Below are 16,337 nucleotides of genomic sequence, written 5' to 3' on the forward strand. Positions count from 1 at the left end.
ACTGCAACTAGAGAGCAGCCCCTGCTTGCTGCGACGAGAGGAAGCCCGAGCACGGCAAGAAAGACCCAGCACAGCCAAAAATAAATGAATAAATAATTCTCTTAAAAAATGAAGCTTAATAAAGAAGCTGAGACAAAGAGACTACAACCTACCCTCAATCCTGACCCACTCCCATCCCAAGCCAGCTGGCCCAGAGTTCGACACACAGAATCCCTGAGGTGATCACCTCCCTCCCACCTCTCTGTCCCTTTGATGGACTAAGGCAGGAGGATTATTTCAAAGTTCTGGATCCCACCCAGCCAGAATGTACTTTCTAATCAGAATACCCCAGTGCTGTCCTCTCCCTACAACCCGTTCAGAACCACTGGCTTCTCCATTTCACTGTCACTTGCCGCCAGTATCCTCTTCCTCCACCCCCCAGGTGGTCAGGGCACAGGGCTGTGGGGAAGAGCTAGGACATTCACAGGTCTCCTGTGGACCATGACCCCTCCCCAGGGCTGGAGCGTGGTGGGGCGGTGGGGGGAGGAGAGGAGCAGAAGACAATCGAATAAGATGGGGAGGAAGGACGGTTGGCAGGGCCGTAGAGCTGGCACCACAGAGGCCTCTCTGCTAGGGATGGGGGAGCACCTCCAAGTTATGTTGCATGCTGCTAAGTCATTCAGTCGTGTCCGATTCTTTGCAACCCCGTAGACTGTAGCCTCGGAGAAGGCAATGGCACCCCACTCCAGTACTCTTGCCTGGAAAATCCCATGGACGGAGGAGCCTGGTAGGCTGCAGTCTATGGGGTCACTGAGGGTCAGACATGACTGAGCGACTTCACTTTCACTTTTTACTTTCATGCATTGGAGAAGGAAATGGCAACCCACTCCAGGGTTCTTGCCTGGAGAATCCCAGGGACTGGGGAGCCTGGTGGGCTGCCGTCTATGGGGTCGCACAGAGTTGGACACGACTGAAGTGACTTAGCAGCAGCAGACTGTAGCCTGCCAGGCTGCTCTGTCCCTGGGATTCTCCAGGCAGGAATACTGGAGTGGGTTGCCATTTCCTCCTCCAGGACATCTTCCCGACCCCGGGACAGAACCCTTGTCTCTTATGTCTCCTGCATTGGCAGGCAGGTTTTTTAACATAGTCCCCCAAATCCAGAGACCTCAGTCCCCCAGGCGACCAAAAATGGAGAGAACAGGTCCTTGGAGATTTTAAGACAGAAGAGAGAATTGGGGTGGAATGGGGAAGATCTCCCAGCAAGAGCTTAGGGTCCTTCCGGCCAGGGCCTCCCCAACCTGCTCTTGGGCTGCAGGAGAGGACTTTGCCCTGAGGCCTGGGACAGATGAATCACAGGTATGTGTGGACGGGGGCCAGGTAGCACGTGTCCCCAGCAGAACCAGTCCAGCAGCTCTGCCCAGCAGGCCCCAGTGCTGACGCAGACTTGGGCACCCTTCTGGATGGATGCACACCCAACCCCATCCTGCCAGGCACCTTGAGGGCTAGGGGAGGGACTGTGCACAAGTGTAGCAAATCTGAACCGGCCCCAACTCAGCGAAATTCCGCTTCTGCCAACTGGCTAGGAAGAAAGGAGTTCCTTAGGAAAGCTCCCCCAGGATGGGGTTGCCAGCACCTCCCCTCCGTCCCCAGGTCCTTTCATCTGATTCTGGAGCCAGGACTCTGAACTGGCTCTTGGGAGCCCTTGTTTGCACAAAGGGTGGGAGCAGGACTAGGGGATTGGAAAGAATTGATGGTGTTTGATTTTTACTTACAACTCCCACTCAGATTAGGAGGATCTAATTGTCCTCAGACACAGCTGGCCCTCCTGCTGAGAATGGGTTGGCCCTAAGAGTCTGAGCAGGCGCTCACGACATCAGCATTTTATTCTTTCCATCATTGCTAACATTGGTGGCCTACATGGATATCCAGCAGTCCTCACTCCCACCTGGCTCAAACAGCTACTAGACTTCCCCTCTCGTGGGAATAGCTACCATTCCCAGAGCTGGACAACTCAGGGCTTAGTCACAGGTGCCAGGCTGGCTCAATCCAGCCCAGGCCTCCCCAGCATCAGTCACTGCCATTGCTGCCAGTGAGCTGCAGTCAGCAGGATCGGGCACATGGAGCTGGCTTCAGGCCAGGAGGAAATTACTTTCCATTCTCACCACATCCCCCAAGGTGTGTGCTGGGCTGGGGGAGGAAATCAGACTAACCACTTGAGTGCTGGGGGTGGGACAGAAGGCCCTTTGAGGATTTACCTATACAGACCTAAGAGGTGGCCCCAAGGGCAAGAACGTAGGAGCAGCTCGCACCTGCAAAACTTGAAGTTAAATCCGCAAGGGGACTTCCTTGATGGTCCAGTGGTAAAGAACCCCCCTGCCAATGCAGGGGACACAGGTTCAATAGCTGGTCTGGGAAGATTCCACATGCCTTGGGGCAACTAAGCCCATGCACCACAACTACTGAGCCCACGCACCCTAGAACCTATGCTCCACAACAAGAGAAGCAGCAATGAGAAGCCTGTGCACGTCAATGAAGAGTAGCCCCCACTCACTGTAACTAGAGAAAGCCCGCACACAGCAACAAAAACCCGGCACAGCCAAAAATGATAATTTTTTTTTTAATGCCTGCAAGGACCAGTTAGTGTCAAGAATAAGTAAGAGCAAGAGGATGAGGGAAGAAAGGGAGAAAGAAGGGACCTCAAAAAACCCGGCAGAGATCAAGCAATGTGATATGTGTGTGTGTGTCTGTGTGTGTTGTATCTGACTCTTTGCAACCCCATGGACTGTGGCACACCAGGCTCTTCTATCCATAGATCAGGCGATAACATGGAGTTACTTCAACTCTCTCTAATTCCCACCAGCTGCCCCATGAACACACAATCTAATTTTTTAGAAAAAGGCTTGCTTTGCAAATTCAGCTTCAAGATAAGTCCCTCCTCCCCACCCCTGCCTGCCCATCTGGAAATCTTGGGACTATCCCTGAGCCAAGGTAAAGAAAGGAAAATGCCAAACCAAGGTTAGAGCTACAACATCATCAGTCTTTAATAACTTATAGGCAAATGCTAAAAAATAGTTAATAATTATACAGAGGACATACATGGCTTATAAAAACGGTCATTAAGTCTACAAAGGGGGGATGGAGGGATTCTTGTTACTTTCATACAAACACAAAAATATAGACAGTTATGACTGGCACCCCTAGAAAAGCATCCCTCAGTTGGGGTGGGGGGAGCCAAGAGCTAGTTCTCATTATTCCAAATGCATCCTCCAAGTAACTTTCCTTTGCCCCCAAACACGTCTAATCAAAAAGCCAGAGAAGAAAAACAGGAAACAGGGTCGAGGTAGAGTCAGTTTACATTTAAGCCTCCACAGTCCTGCAGCCTCCACTTCCCCAGAAGTGAGGATGAGGGAGAGATGTGAGAACACATTCCATCTCCCGTCACCCGCCCCCATGCTGCCCCCAAACAGGACCCCTGTTGTGCTTCTTGGTCCTCCATTGAGGTGGACAGGTCCTGCACCCTGGGGCTGAATGAGGGGCCACAGGCTCCGCCTGGCTGTCCAAGTGTGCAGACCCCTACTGGCGAGGAGGAGCAGCCTCAGGTCACCGTCGCTTCTTGCCTGCCCGGGCAGCCTTCTTTCTCTTGAGGATCATCTCATACAGGCGCTCCAGGCCTGGCTGCAGGCCCAGCCCATCCACAGCACTGCAGCCCTGCACGTGGGTGAGTGTGGCAGTAGCCAGCTCCCGGACCGCCAGCCTCTTCTCCACCTCGGCGGCGCTCAGTGCCCCGGGCTGATCTTGCTTGTTGGCCAGGACCAGCACAGGCACACCCTGGTTGTCCGAGGCTCGGCTGATTCGGTGGAGCTCCACCTTGGCCTCCTCCAGCCGCTCAGCCTCAGCAGCATCCACCACAAACACCAGGCCATCTGTCCGGCGTGTGTAGGATCGCCACAGCGGTCGAAGCTTTTCCTGCCCCCCAACGTCCCACACTTGGAAGGTGATGCCACGGGACCCCCCCAGGGGCACCCGGATCTTCTCTGTGTTGAAGCCTTTGGTGGGGATGCTCTGGACAAACTCTTTGAACTTAAGGCGGTAAAGAAGGGAGGTCTTTCCAGCTGAGTCCAGCCCAATGACCACAACATGCAGGGCCTGGAAGTGGGGCAAGAAGGAGGTGGTGGGCGCCATCTCAGTCAAGTGGTTCCCCATGTTGAACTCTAGCTAAGATGCAGGTCTTGGGGCTCACAGAAGAGGCAGGGAGGAGACCTTGAAATTGCACGCTTTGGGGATCACAGCTGGGTTATCTGAACAGGGAAAGGTCATGGGAGAAAAGAGGAGGATCGATGTTTAATAACAAACATGAAATTTGCAACTTCTTGATCACGTCCTAAATCAGCAGCCCACTGTTTAAAAATTTGTTTTCGGCTTTTTTTTTTTTTTTTTTAAGCAGCTGCAGGTATAACAGAGGCTCTCCCCCGTCCCTTGGGGGCCATGACAGGGGCGATGAGACCCAGAGAAACCCCTAGGACACTGAGGTTGGAGAGAGAGGCCTGGATAGGGGGACAGTCAGCTTCCGCGCTTGTGGTGTGGCAGCAGGCACCGCGACCCCAGCTCCCCAGGAGAGATTCCTCGCGGGAACCTGCATCTGGGGGGCAGTGGCCCGAAATTAAGAATCAGGGTGCGGGTGCTGAAATCGGAGAGAAAGGCCCACTCCCACTCGCCTTCCACAACCCCACGGTTGACACGCCCCTCCTTACACAGACCCCTTCCCCACTGCCCCGCGACCCTCCGCTGCCCGCCTTCCTCCGATCGCCGACTTCAGCTCCCCCGTTCCCGTACCCAGACCGCCTCGGCTTGGCCTGAGCAGCGCCTTTACCTCCCGTCAGCCGCGCTCTCCCCGCTCCCCTCCGGGCCAGCCCCGCTAGTATCCACGCCGGTCTCCAGCGCGCGGGCACTGCGGAGCTGACAGGGGCACTCGGCCTTAAAACCCGCGTGTGACGTCACGTGGCATGGGCCAATCAGCGGCCCTGCGGCAGCGAGGTGGGGCGGAGCGTGGAGATACGCGGATTGCAACCGGGTCCCCACTGTGATGCAACTGTGATCAATTGGTGACCGTTTTATTTGATGTTTTCTACCATTGCCTGTATTTGGAATTAAACTCGGGATTAACCTGGGATGGAAGGTGGAAGGGGCGTGGCAGCGTTTGGCTAGGGAGGAGAGGTGAAGAGCATAATATTCTCAATACCCCCACATGCCCCTCACACAGGCAGAGATATTCAGTCCACGTGTACGCTTCCTCTGCCAGGGTTTACTCGAGAGATGTTGACAAGTCTTCCTCCTATATCTTTTCTAATTTAATGTTCTAACCTGTGTGAACCTGGAATCCCATAAACCGCCTAAACCTATTACCCCTGCTGCTGCTGCTAAGTCACTTCAGTCGTGTCCGACTCTGTGTGACCCCATAGACGGCAGCCCACCAGGCTCCCCAGTCCCTGAGATTCTCCAGGCAAGAACACTGGAGTGGGTTGCCATTTCCTTCTCCAATGCATTAAAGTGAAAAGTGAAAGTGAGTCGCTCAATCGTGTCTGACCCTCAGCGACCCCATGGACTGCAGCCTACCAGACTCCTCCGTCCATGGAATTTTCCAGGCAGGAGTACTGGAGTGGGGTGCCATTGCCTTCTCCGACCTATTACCCCTACTGATCTCCATGACAGCCCAGGAGGTAGGGACTGGTGTGGTCTCACTACACAGGTGAAGAAAGCTCTGAAGGGCTCAATGACTTGTTTAATGTCGTGTGTGCTCAGTCAAGTCCAACTCTTTGCCACCCCATGGACTGTGGCCCTCCAGGCTTCTCTGTCTATGGAATTTTCCAGACAAGAATACTGGAGTGGGTTGCCATTTCCTTCTCCAGGAGATCTTCTCAACCCAGGGATGGAACCCTTGTCTCTTGAGTCTTCTGCATTGGCAAGCAGATTCTTTACCACTGGGCCACCTAAAAAGTCCCTGTCTAACATCACACATAGCTAGTAAATGGCTGAGCAAGGACATGTCTGAATCCAATGCCTCAGTCCCTCACCACTTACCTATTCAGTCTCTTTAGTCAGGAGATTATTAGCAGAATTCCCCCAGTTTCTGGTCAGAGTGCCTGCCATAGCAGACCCTACCCTGTTCAAATTGATAAAGGCAAAATTCTTCACTTCCCAGGGTGTTTGCTGACTTCATTCATACTGTTTGCGCCGCACGAGCCAAAGAAACTACGAAGACATAGCGGATGTGCAGACCACAAATGCCTGGGTTCAGAGGGCTTATACTCTAGTGAGGGAGACAAGACTGGTCACTGACAGGGAGCACTGGGACTTTGTAAATCATGAGATAAGCATGCGTAGGACTTCAGAGGAGGGAAAGTGTCAACTAGAAGCTCCTGGAAAGGTTTCCAGAAATTAATGAGTTCTGTGTAGGACTGGTTGGGAGGTGGACAGCACTGCGTGGCATCTCCCCAGTCACTACAGCCTGATTTAGTCTGGGCAGCACTGAAGAGGAGATGTCACAAAGGGGCAGTGTGACCAAAGGCTAACTGATTACCTGCAGGGAGAAAGGTAAAACTGAACGTGGAGAAGGGGATCAAAGGAGAAGCAAATTTTAACTATGCTATTCCATTTTTACAAGGAAGCCAGATTCCTGCATTTATTATGCATCACAATATTAACTTTTTAGAAAACTGTCTGTAAGGGTGATTAGAAAAGAGGAGGATGGGGACTTCCCTGGTGGTCCAGTGGCTAAGACTCTGCCCTCCCAATACAGGGTGCCCCGGTTTGATCCCTGGTCAAGAAACTAGATCCCACATCTTGCGACTTAGAGTTTGTATGCCACAACTAAAAGCTGATGAAGCAAAATACATAAATATCAAAAAAAGAAGAAGAAAGAAAAAGAACAGGAGAGGGAAGCCATTGCCAGACAGGAGGGCTTAGCCCGTCCTACCCACTAGCTCCCATCTGTTTAGCACCAGCCTGCCTTGCCACCTCCTCTTCCCCTTCCTGCTACAAACCAGCCACCTGGTTTTCCTTAACGATGCAGGGAGCTTCCCCAAATCCCTTAAGAGATCAAGACCTTAAGTAATTAGCTTTTATACCCCCCATGTTGGGGGCTTGCAGGATGCAGCAGGAGCTAAGGAATAGGAAAGGAACTGAGCAGAGGGGAAGACAGCACAGACCAGGAGGTTGGGAACAACTGGCCTATTTAAGTAGCCACTGTATGCTAAGCTGTGGTCAAGGAACTTTGCACACTTTTCCTTTTATTCTTTTCTTTCTTTAAATTTTTTTTTTTAGTTTTGGCCTCGAAGCTTGCAAGAACTTAATTCTATGACCAGTGAGGGCTAGAACCCTCACTCTCAGCCGTGAAAGTGCAGAATCCTAACCACTGGACAACCAGGGAATCCCCAATATTCCTTCTTAAATATACAACTCATACCATGTCGTAAGTAGAGTTACTCTAAAAAGAGAACAGCAAACCACAGAAAGGTGAAGTAACTTGTTCAGTGTCGCTCAGCTAAAAACTGGCCAAACTTGGCTTGGATAAAATGGCTGTGAAACCAAAAATACAAAGAGAAACAGAGAATGCATGGAAACTGAAAACAGACACATTGTTTTGTGTTTCTTCCACAACCTTTGAAACTTCTTTGACATTTCTCCTACATCTCCTGGGCCTCACACACAAGAGGGAAATTATAACTTGATTATCTGATAAGGGAGTTGAAACTGGAAATCTCACCCCACCCTTCATCCTTTGCCTTTGCCCAGAAAGGTGTTGATGAACAAATGGGAAGGAGGAGGTGGGGCAAGGTGGGGGTGAAAGAAAGGGCTCAGTCCTGGGCTCAGACTGGGCTCAGCACCAGTCTGTGGGCCTATACCAGTCCAGTCTCCTTTAAAATGGCAACTCCAGTTCCCATTTCCACAACCAGCCTGGGGCCCAGGGAGCCTTCCTCCATTAGTCACCATTTTTTATACCGGCAGCCTCATTTCTACAGCCCTTTCTCTCCACAAGATCACAGCCCAGGTCCTAGTACATTGGAGGATTCACAATGCTCAAGAACATTCTTACTTTGAGCATTCATGGATGGAGTACCTGTCAGTCTGAAGGCCTCAGTGAAATGGATAAGGACATGCTCTCATAGAGTGGACATTACGATGAGGAGTAGGGAGAGACAGATAATGACTAAAGAGGCTCATTTCAGATAGTGACATAAGCCATCGAGGAAAATAAAACAGGGAAATGTGCTGGAGAGTGACTGGGGGGAGAGCTACTTTACATGGAGGAGGAGGTGCTCATGAAGGCCTCTCCAATGGTGACATCAGAGGCAAGATTGAATGGACAAGGGGCAAGGAAGCATTCCAGATAGAAGGACAGACTAGCTGGGACCTACCTGCTTCCTCCCATTGGCTCCCTGACCTGGTTAGATTCCAGCTGCTGAGTGGAGGGTCTTCCTCAGAGCTGTCTCCCCACCAGACCAAGCACTGAGCCCAGAAGCTGGTTCTTCTCAGCCGCAGCTCCGCAGTGCCCAGCACTGTGCCTGCCACACAGCAGGCAATCAGGAAATCCTCCATAATTCATGGCTATATGATAGATGGACTACATATACTCAAGGGGTGCCCTGAGTGTGGGAACTAAGCACCCAGCCTTAGCCGGGAGTTTCCGGGTCTGGGGTCCCTGACACCTTGGGGGTTGGGAGGGACACCTAAAAACCCTGTACTTCCAGGCAAGGTCTGGGTAATACTGAACCCTCAGGCCTTGGGGAAGAGGGATTTCTTAAAGGAGAAAAACAGGCCATGCAAGGGATGACACTGGATAGGCCCCCCCTCAAGGCCTGGTGGTCTGAACCCTGAGCTGAGAGTCATCATGACTCCTGTCCTGACAAGTAGGCTGACTTAGAAAACCACTTTCCGCTAGGAGGCTTGATTTCCTCAGCATGTAAAGAGGGGCTTAGAGATTCCAGGTCCCTTTCCGCAGGACGGCTCAGGCTTTGGAGTAGGGGAGGGTACAGGATGGGTGAGGCTCACCTAGGAAGCAGCTGAGGACATCCTTGTCTCCACTGCATCCCAACCGAGGACCTGCTGAGTGCACAAGTGAAGGGAGGAGAGGAGTCGGCAGGAGGAGGGATGGGAGGGGAGATGAGGTCCAAGAGCAGCTTCCGCCAGGGAATCACTAGACACGTATTTCAAATCCCAGCTTTTCTTCCTCAAGAATAAAACAAAGCGGGAATTCCTTGCGTGTCCATTGGTTACAACTGTGTTTTCCACTGCACAGAGCACGGTTATATCCCTGGCTGGAGAAAAGAGATTCCATGGCCAAAAAAAACAAGAATAAAATGGGGAAAACACAACCTACTACTTAGAATGAGTGTGAAAAGAAAAAAGAAAAACTGAGAGGAAGGGGGTCATTGAAGACCCTTTTCTCCTACCAGGGGCCCATTCAGAGGCAGCTCATCCAAAACTAAGTCCCAGAGCCCAGGCCAGGGCAGAAAAGGAGCAGATGCTGCCCCCTGGTGGATGAGTCTGTCACTGCCTAAACCTGAAGCAAAGTGGGTAGAGTGAAGTTGGACAGGTTCCTTTCCTTCCTTCTGGGGTCTGTTTATTTCTTTTTCTGGCCATGCCACCCAGCTCGTGGGATCTTAGATCTGCTACCAGGTATTGAACCCTTGCCCTTGGCAGTGAAAGCTTGGAGTCTTAACCACTAAACTAACCACAAGGGAATTTCCCTGGAGTCTTCCTTTCAGACAGTACCTTCACTACAGCTTGAATGTACAGAGAGAATGGAAAAGCCACCCTTTTCAAGTTGTTTTTGTGGAGGTAAGATCAGATGTAAATGAACATTTTCTGAGCAGGAAATCTGATTTCAGTGACATTTCTTATGCTTTTCCTGAGGGCCTAAGAGCTGGTGCCGGGAAGGCAGAGGCGGGAGGACGTAGGAGGGCGGAGAAGGTTGTGAAGAGACAGTTGCAGCAGGTTGTGGTGTCTTAGGAGACAGATCCACTCGGGGACAGATTCCAGCATCCATCTACACCACTCGGGGACAGATTCCAGCATCCATCTGCACAGGAGACTGGCACTTGGGGAGACCTTGGCATCAAGAGGGGCCTTGGGTGATCAGGAAGGAACAGCAGCCAGAGCCCCAAGAGGGTGACAGTGCCATGGGAGCAACCGCCAACAGCTGTGAGGGGGGAAGAACAAGCTCACCAGAGAGAGACAGAGGTGAGTTGACGAGAGAGAGCCAGGCTCACACTGTGCAGGGAACTCGCTGTTGGCCAGTTATCCGAGCTGAGGGACTCTTTAGAGCTTTAACAAAGGGGCTAATCCCCAGAGACCTTATATGTTTGATTCAGCTGCCCACTCCAGTATTTTTGCCTGGAAAATCCCATGGATCACGGAGCCTGGTAGGCTACCATCCATGGGGTTGCAAAGAGTCGGACATGATTGAGCAACTTCACTTTCACTTTAAAAAAATGTATTTACTTATCTGGCTGTATCTGATCACTCAGACTTAGTTGCCTCGAAGTATGGGGGAATCTTAGCTCCACACCAGGGGTCGAACTTATGTCCCCTACATTGGGAGGCAGATACTTAATCACTGGACCACCAGGAAGTCCCTGATTCAGCGTCTTGATTTCATAGACTTCTGTCAAATCACTCATGTTGTTTGGCCCACACGAATGGGTGCATGCTCAAATTTGGGAGTTTGTCAGAATCATCTGGAGGACTTGATATACACAGAGCTGGAGCCTCCTTCCAGAATTTCCGACTCAGAAATTTGAAGAATTTGTCAGACCCAAGCTAAGCATATTATACATTGTCTCATTGGACCCTCATCCGGTCATTCAACACATATTCATCAAAAATCAAGTACATTTGGAGCACTACCATAGGTACTGAGATTAGACCAGCAAACAAAAGGTTTCCCATCAAGATGAAAGACAATACAGCACTAATGGCTGTATAATTGTGACTATACCTACATTCTATGTGTCCGCATCCATATCTACATGTATATCTATTCCATGTGAGCATCAGGGGTGTCAAAGCCACTTGGCAGCCAGCAAAAATACAAGACCAGGGAGAGGGGGATGTGAAACAGTAGGCTCAGGGTGAGTAGGTGTAGATAGTATGCAAGACTTCAAACGGAATCATTTCTATTTTACAGGCAAGAAATGACTTTTCCTAGGGTGTTCTCATTGAGACTTTTCCATGTGCTTGCATTTCCACGGATAGATTCACAAGTATGCTCGTCAAAGAGGCATTCTTATCACCCACAGTTAAAATATCAGGACCCCTGGTTTAAAAAACCTGAGGCCCCAGTGGTTAGCAGGATGCTTGAATGCAAATCCTTACTTCTTTTCACATTAGTCAAGATGCTTAGCCTCTCAGCACTTCCGTCTATAACAGTGCTTTCAAGAAATAAGTGAGTCACACACATAACTTTTTTTTTTACTTTGGCCACTTTGTGGCCTTTAGGATCCCAGTTCTCCAACCAAGGATGGAACCCGGACTCCTCCATGAAAGCGCTGAGGCCTAACCACTGGACCACCAGGCAGTTCCCTCCTGCAGGTAAATTTAAATACTCTTATGCATATACAAATAAATAAATAAAGAGAAGTAAGGGAAATTAAGTTTAATATGTTCTTTAACTCAAGATATCTCAGAAATTCTCTGGTGGTCAGTGGTTAGTGCTCCATGCTTTCAAAGACAAGGCAAGGGTTCCATCTCTCAGAGTTCTTGTAAATCCTGAGGCACACCTCCCTGCCCCCCGCCCCCCACAAAACAGATATCTAAAATATCATTTCAATATCAACATTACAGAGATATTTTACAATTTTTAATACTAAGTCTTTGAAATCCCATGTGTGTTTTCCACTTTCAGTACCTCTGAATTGGGCGGAACCACCTGCCCAGCGATCCCTGGCTGCATGTGGCTAGTGGCTGTGACAGTTCAGATCAACATAATGTTTCCTGTTGTTTAGTAGCTAAGTAGCGTCCGACTCCTTGGGACCCTGTGACCTGCCAGGATCCTCTTTGTCCATGGGATTTCCTAGGCAAGAATTCTGTCACGGGTTTCCATTTCCTCCTCTAGGGGATCTTTCCGACCCAGAAATCGAACCCATGATTCCTGTCTTGCAGGTGGATTCTTGACAATCTGAGCCATCAGCGAGGCCCACAGCTGAGGAGGAAGGGCACGGAAACGAGGGCCTAGGCGGAGGGAGCTTTCGGTAGGAATCCGAGGATCGGTTTGGTTCGTAGAAGCACCGAAGGGCAAGGGCGCTGCAGTTGGAGTGAACCCCTCCCGCGGCCCGGCCCCGCCTTCCGCATCCACACGCCCCCTCCCTTCCCCACTGTGGGCCATCCGCCTTCCGCCTGGCAGGGAAGCCCCCTCCACACACCCGACCCTACGGAGCCCCTCTCTCCGCAGGAGGAAGCCTGAGTAACACACTGCAGTCCGGACGTTTCTGGCGAATCAGTCTTGCGACCTTGTCTTGCGACAGCTCGTCGCACGGGTCCCTCTCGCCGGCCACCCCGCACCCGCACCGGTCGGGTCTCTCCTCTCCACCAGCACCAATGAGGAGCTCCCCTGCCGCCGCCCCGAGGCCGTCCCCAGGGCGCTGCGGTCCCGCCGGAGCCACGCCTTCTTGGCGACAGAGGGCGGGGCATGCAGATTCGAGACGGCGCTTCCGCCCGAGAACCACAAAGCCGCGGCAGATGCGGGATTTCTCTTTTACAATGTGGAGAATCCAATTTCTGCCCGAGAGTCTGGTGTAGTGCCGCCATAGCACTGTCAACGAGGCAAAGGAAGGGAGACCTGGAGTGAGCGGGGACCCGGTCACACTGAGTGCAACATGCACGACAGCCGGACGGTGACGGCGACGGGCGGTGACACGCTATCGCTTCTCGGCCTTTTGGCTAAGATCAAGTGTAGTATCTGTTCTTATCAGTTTAATATCTGATACGTCCTCTGTCCGAGGACAATATATTAAATGGATTTTTGGAGCAGGGAGTTGGAATAGGAGCTTGCTCCGTCCACTCCACGCATCGACCTGGTATTGCAGTACCTCCAGGAACGGTGCACCCCCTTGGGGACAACTGTGGTACCCAAAGATAGAAAGTGGTGCATTTATCTTAAGCATTGAATTACTTTGGAAGGTTGATTTTAACCCATGGCTGATTCATGTTAATGTATGACAAGAATCACTATAATATTGTAAAGTAATTAGATTTTAATTTAAATAAATAGAAAGTTTTTTTTTAAGTTTACTCAGGTTTTCTTACAGTTTGCAAGGGATCCTGGCATTCATGGGAGAAATAAGTAAGTTGCATGAGGGAAACTATGAGTTAGAGCTCACTCTTGTTTTTCTAGCCATTTTATTGTTTTGTTGTTGTTTTTGTTTGTTTTGTTTTTAATTTAAAACCCTGTGCAATCCCTTAAGAGTTTCTCCATTTCTCTGCCTGAGAAGTGCAGCTTTATGTGGTTCACTTGAGCCTTGAGTTCTCTTAAAGACAGTCACTTCAGCTCTGCAGTCTTAGACGGGGCGCTTTCTCCCTGCCCACAGTTGTATGCCACTCAGAATATTGGAGTGGATCAAACCCAGCTCTACTGCACTGCAGGCGGATTCTTGACCATTTGAGCCACATTCTCCAAAAGACAGCGCCTTCTGCCCTGCAATCTTGGAAGGGGGCATTTCCAAGCTCCCACTTGAAAACTCCCAAGCTCCCAGTTCCTCCATATGGCATCCTCAAAACAAAACCAGAACACTAGCTTGACTTTCTTGTCTTCCATTACTAAAGTGTTCATGTTTCCTGATTTCAAGCAGTTCCTGCTGAGTTACTGAGATCCACCTGGAGTCTAGATTAAAATGATGGGCTGTGTGTCAGTTGTACTGACTGGGATTTCATTTATACAGGTAACTGACTGACAAGGAGAGGTCAGTGCCACTGAAGAAGTTGTATTATTACTTGGAGTTATTATCACTTAGAAGAGAAGAGGGCCTAAAGTAAGAGCCACTGTGTCTTTTGGATACACAAGGCAGGCTGTTCAGGTCAGCACAAAGTTCAAATCATGTATAAGACGAACGAATTCCCTATATTGTCTCCTTTCGTCCTTTTCCATTGATTCGGGCATTTGACCAACATCTAGGTGCTGGGCGCTGATCTAAGTGCACCAGATAGTGTGGTGGGGAAAGCAGCCACTGGGAATCTGCCCAGGTACCATGGGACAATTGCACTCATCTCGTGCTAGTAAGGTTATACTCAAAATCCTCCAAGGCTAGGTTTCCAGAGTCCATGAACCAAGAACTTCCTCGTGTGTCAAGCTGGCTTTCGAAAAGGCAGAGGAACCAGTGATCAAATTGAGAACTTCCGCTGGATTCTAGAGAAAGAAAGGGAAATCCAGAAAAACTTCTACCTCTGTTTCATTGACTATCTAAAGCCTTTGACTGTGTGGATCATAACAAACTGTGGAAAACTCTTAAAAAGACTGGAATACCAGACCATCTTACCTGTCTCCTGAGAAGAGCTACCCACGTCTGAGGTCAGGGGCGGCGGCCGAGAGGAGCTACCCCACGTCTGAGGTCAGGGGCGGCGGCCGAGAGGAGATATCCCACGAACGAGGTCAGGAGCGGTGGCCGGGAGGAGCTGCCCTACGCCCGAGGCCAGGGGCGGCGGCCAGAAGCTGCGGCCAGGAGGACCAACCACACGCCTGAGGAGCAGTGGCTGCCACGCCTGAGGAGCAGTGGCTGCGCGGACGCAGGATGGCCTAGATGAGCTATCCCACTTTGAAGGTCAGGAAGGGTGGCAGTAAGGAGATACCCCTCGTCCAAGGTAAGGTGCAGCAGCTGCGCTTTGCTGGAGCAGCCGTGAAGAAATACCCCACGCCCAAGGTAAGAGAAACCCAAGTAAGATGGTAGGTGTTGCAAGAGGTCATCAGAGGGCAAACACACTGAAACCATACTCACAGAAAACTAGTCAATCTAATCACACTAGGACCACAGCCTTGTCTAACTCAATGAAACTAAGCCATGCCTGTGGGGCAACCCAAGACAGGCGGGTCATGGTGGAGAGATCTGACAGAATGTGGTCCACTGGAGAAGGGAATGGCAAACCACTTCAGTATTCTTGCCTTGAGAACCCCATGAACAGTATGAAAAGGCAAAATGATAGGATACTGAAAGAGGAACTCCCCAGGTCAGTAGGGGCCCAATATGCTACTGGAGATCAGTGGAGAAATAACTCCAGAAAGAATGAAGGCATGAAGCCAAAGCAAAAACAATACCCAGCTGTGGATGTGACTGGTGATAAAAGCAAGATCCGATGCTGTAAAGAACAATATTGCATAGGAACCTGGAATGTCAGGTCCATGAATCAAGGCAAATTGGAAGTGGTCAAACGAGAGGGCAAGAATGAATGTCGACATTCTAGGAATCAGCGAACTGAAATGGACGGGAATGGGTGAATTTAACTCAGGTGACCATTGTATCTACTACTGCGGGCAGGAATCCCTCAGAAGAAATGGAGTAGCCATCATGGTCAACAAAAGAGTCCAAAATGCAGTACTTGGATGCAATCTCAAAAACAACAGAATGATCTCTGTTCGTTTCCAAGGCAAACCATTCAATATCACAGTAATCCAAGTCTACGCCCCAACCAGTAACGCTGAAGAAGCTGATTGAACAGTTCTATAAAGACCTACAAGACCTTTTAGAACTAACACCCAAAAAAGATGTCCTTTTCATTATAGGGGACTGGAATGCAAAAGTAGGAAGTCAAGAAACACCTGGAGTAACAGGCAAATTTGGCCTTGGAATACGGAATGAAGCAGGGCAAAGACTAATAGAGTTTTGCCAAGAAAATGCACTGGTCATAGCAAACACCCTCTTCCAACAACACAGGAGAAGACTCTACACATGGACATCACCAGATGGTCAACACCGAAATCAGATTGATTATATTCTTTGCAGCCAAAGATGGAGAAGCTCTATACAGTCAGCAAAAACAAGACCGGGAGCTGACTGTGGCTCAGACCATGAACTCCTTATTGCCAAATTCAGACTGAAATTGAAGAAAGTAGGGAAAACCACTAGACCATTCAGGTATGACCTAAATCAAATCCCTTATGATTATACAGGGGAAGTGAGAAATAGATTTAAGGGCCTAGATCTGATAGATAGAGTGTCTGATGAACTGTGGAATGAGGTTCATGACATTGTACAGGAGACAGGGATCAAGACCATCCCCATGGAAAAGAAATACAAAAAAGCAAAATGGCTGTCTGGGGAGGCCTTACAAATAGCTGTGAAAAGAAGAGAAGCGAAAAGCAAAGGAGAAAAGGA

At 50.1% G+C, this 16,337-nt stretch overlaps 1 protein-coding gene across 1 annotated transcript; it reads right to left on the reverse strand.

Annotated features, from left to right (window-relative positions):
- Positions 1-2,995: 2,995 nt before the first annotated feature.
- Positions 2,996-4,943, reverse strand: ARL4D (ADP-ribosylation factor-like 4D). The gene is made up of 2 exons (XM_010832502.1): positions 4,850-4,943; positions 2,996-4,277 (listed from the first exon to the last, which is right to left on the reverse strand). Exon 2 carries the CDS (start codon positions 4,180-4,182, stop codon positions 3,580-3,582), a length of 603 nt encoding a protein of 200 aa, XP_010830804.1. The 5' UTR covers positions 4,183-4,277; positions 4,850-4,943; the 3' UTR covers positions 2,996-3,579.
- Positions 4,944-16,337: the final 11,394 nt, after the last annotated feature.

Source organism: Bison bison, unplaced genomic scaffold (assembly GCF_000754665.1).
Source record: "Bison bison bison isolate TAMUID 2011002044 unplaced genomic scaffold, Bison_UMD1.0 scf7180017861046, whole genome shotgun sequence".
Classification (NCBI taxonomy): Eukaryota; Metazoa; Chordata; class Mammalia; order Artiodactyla; family Bovidae; genus Bison; species Bison bison.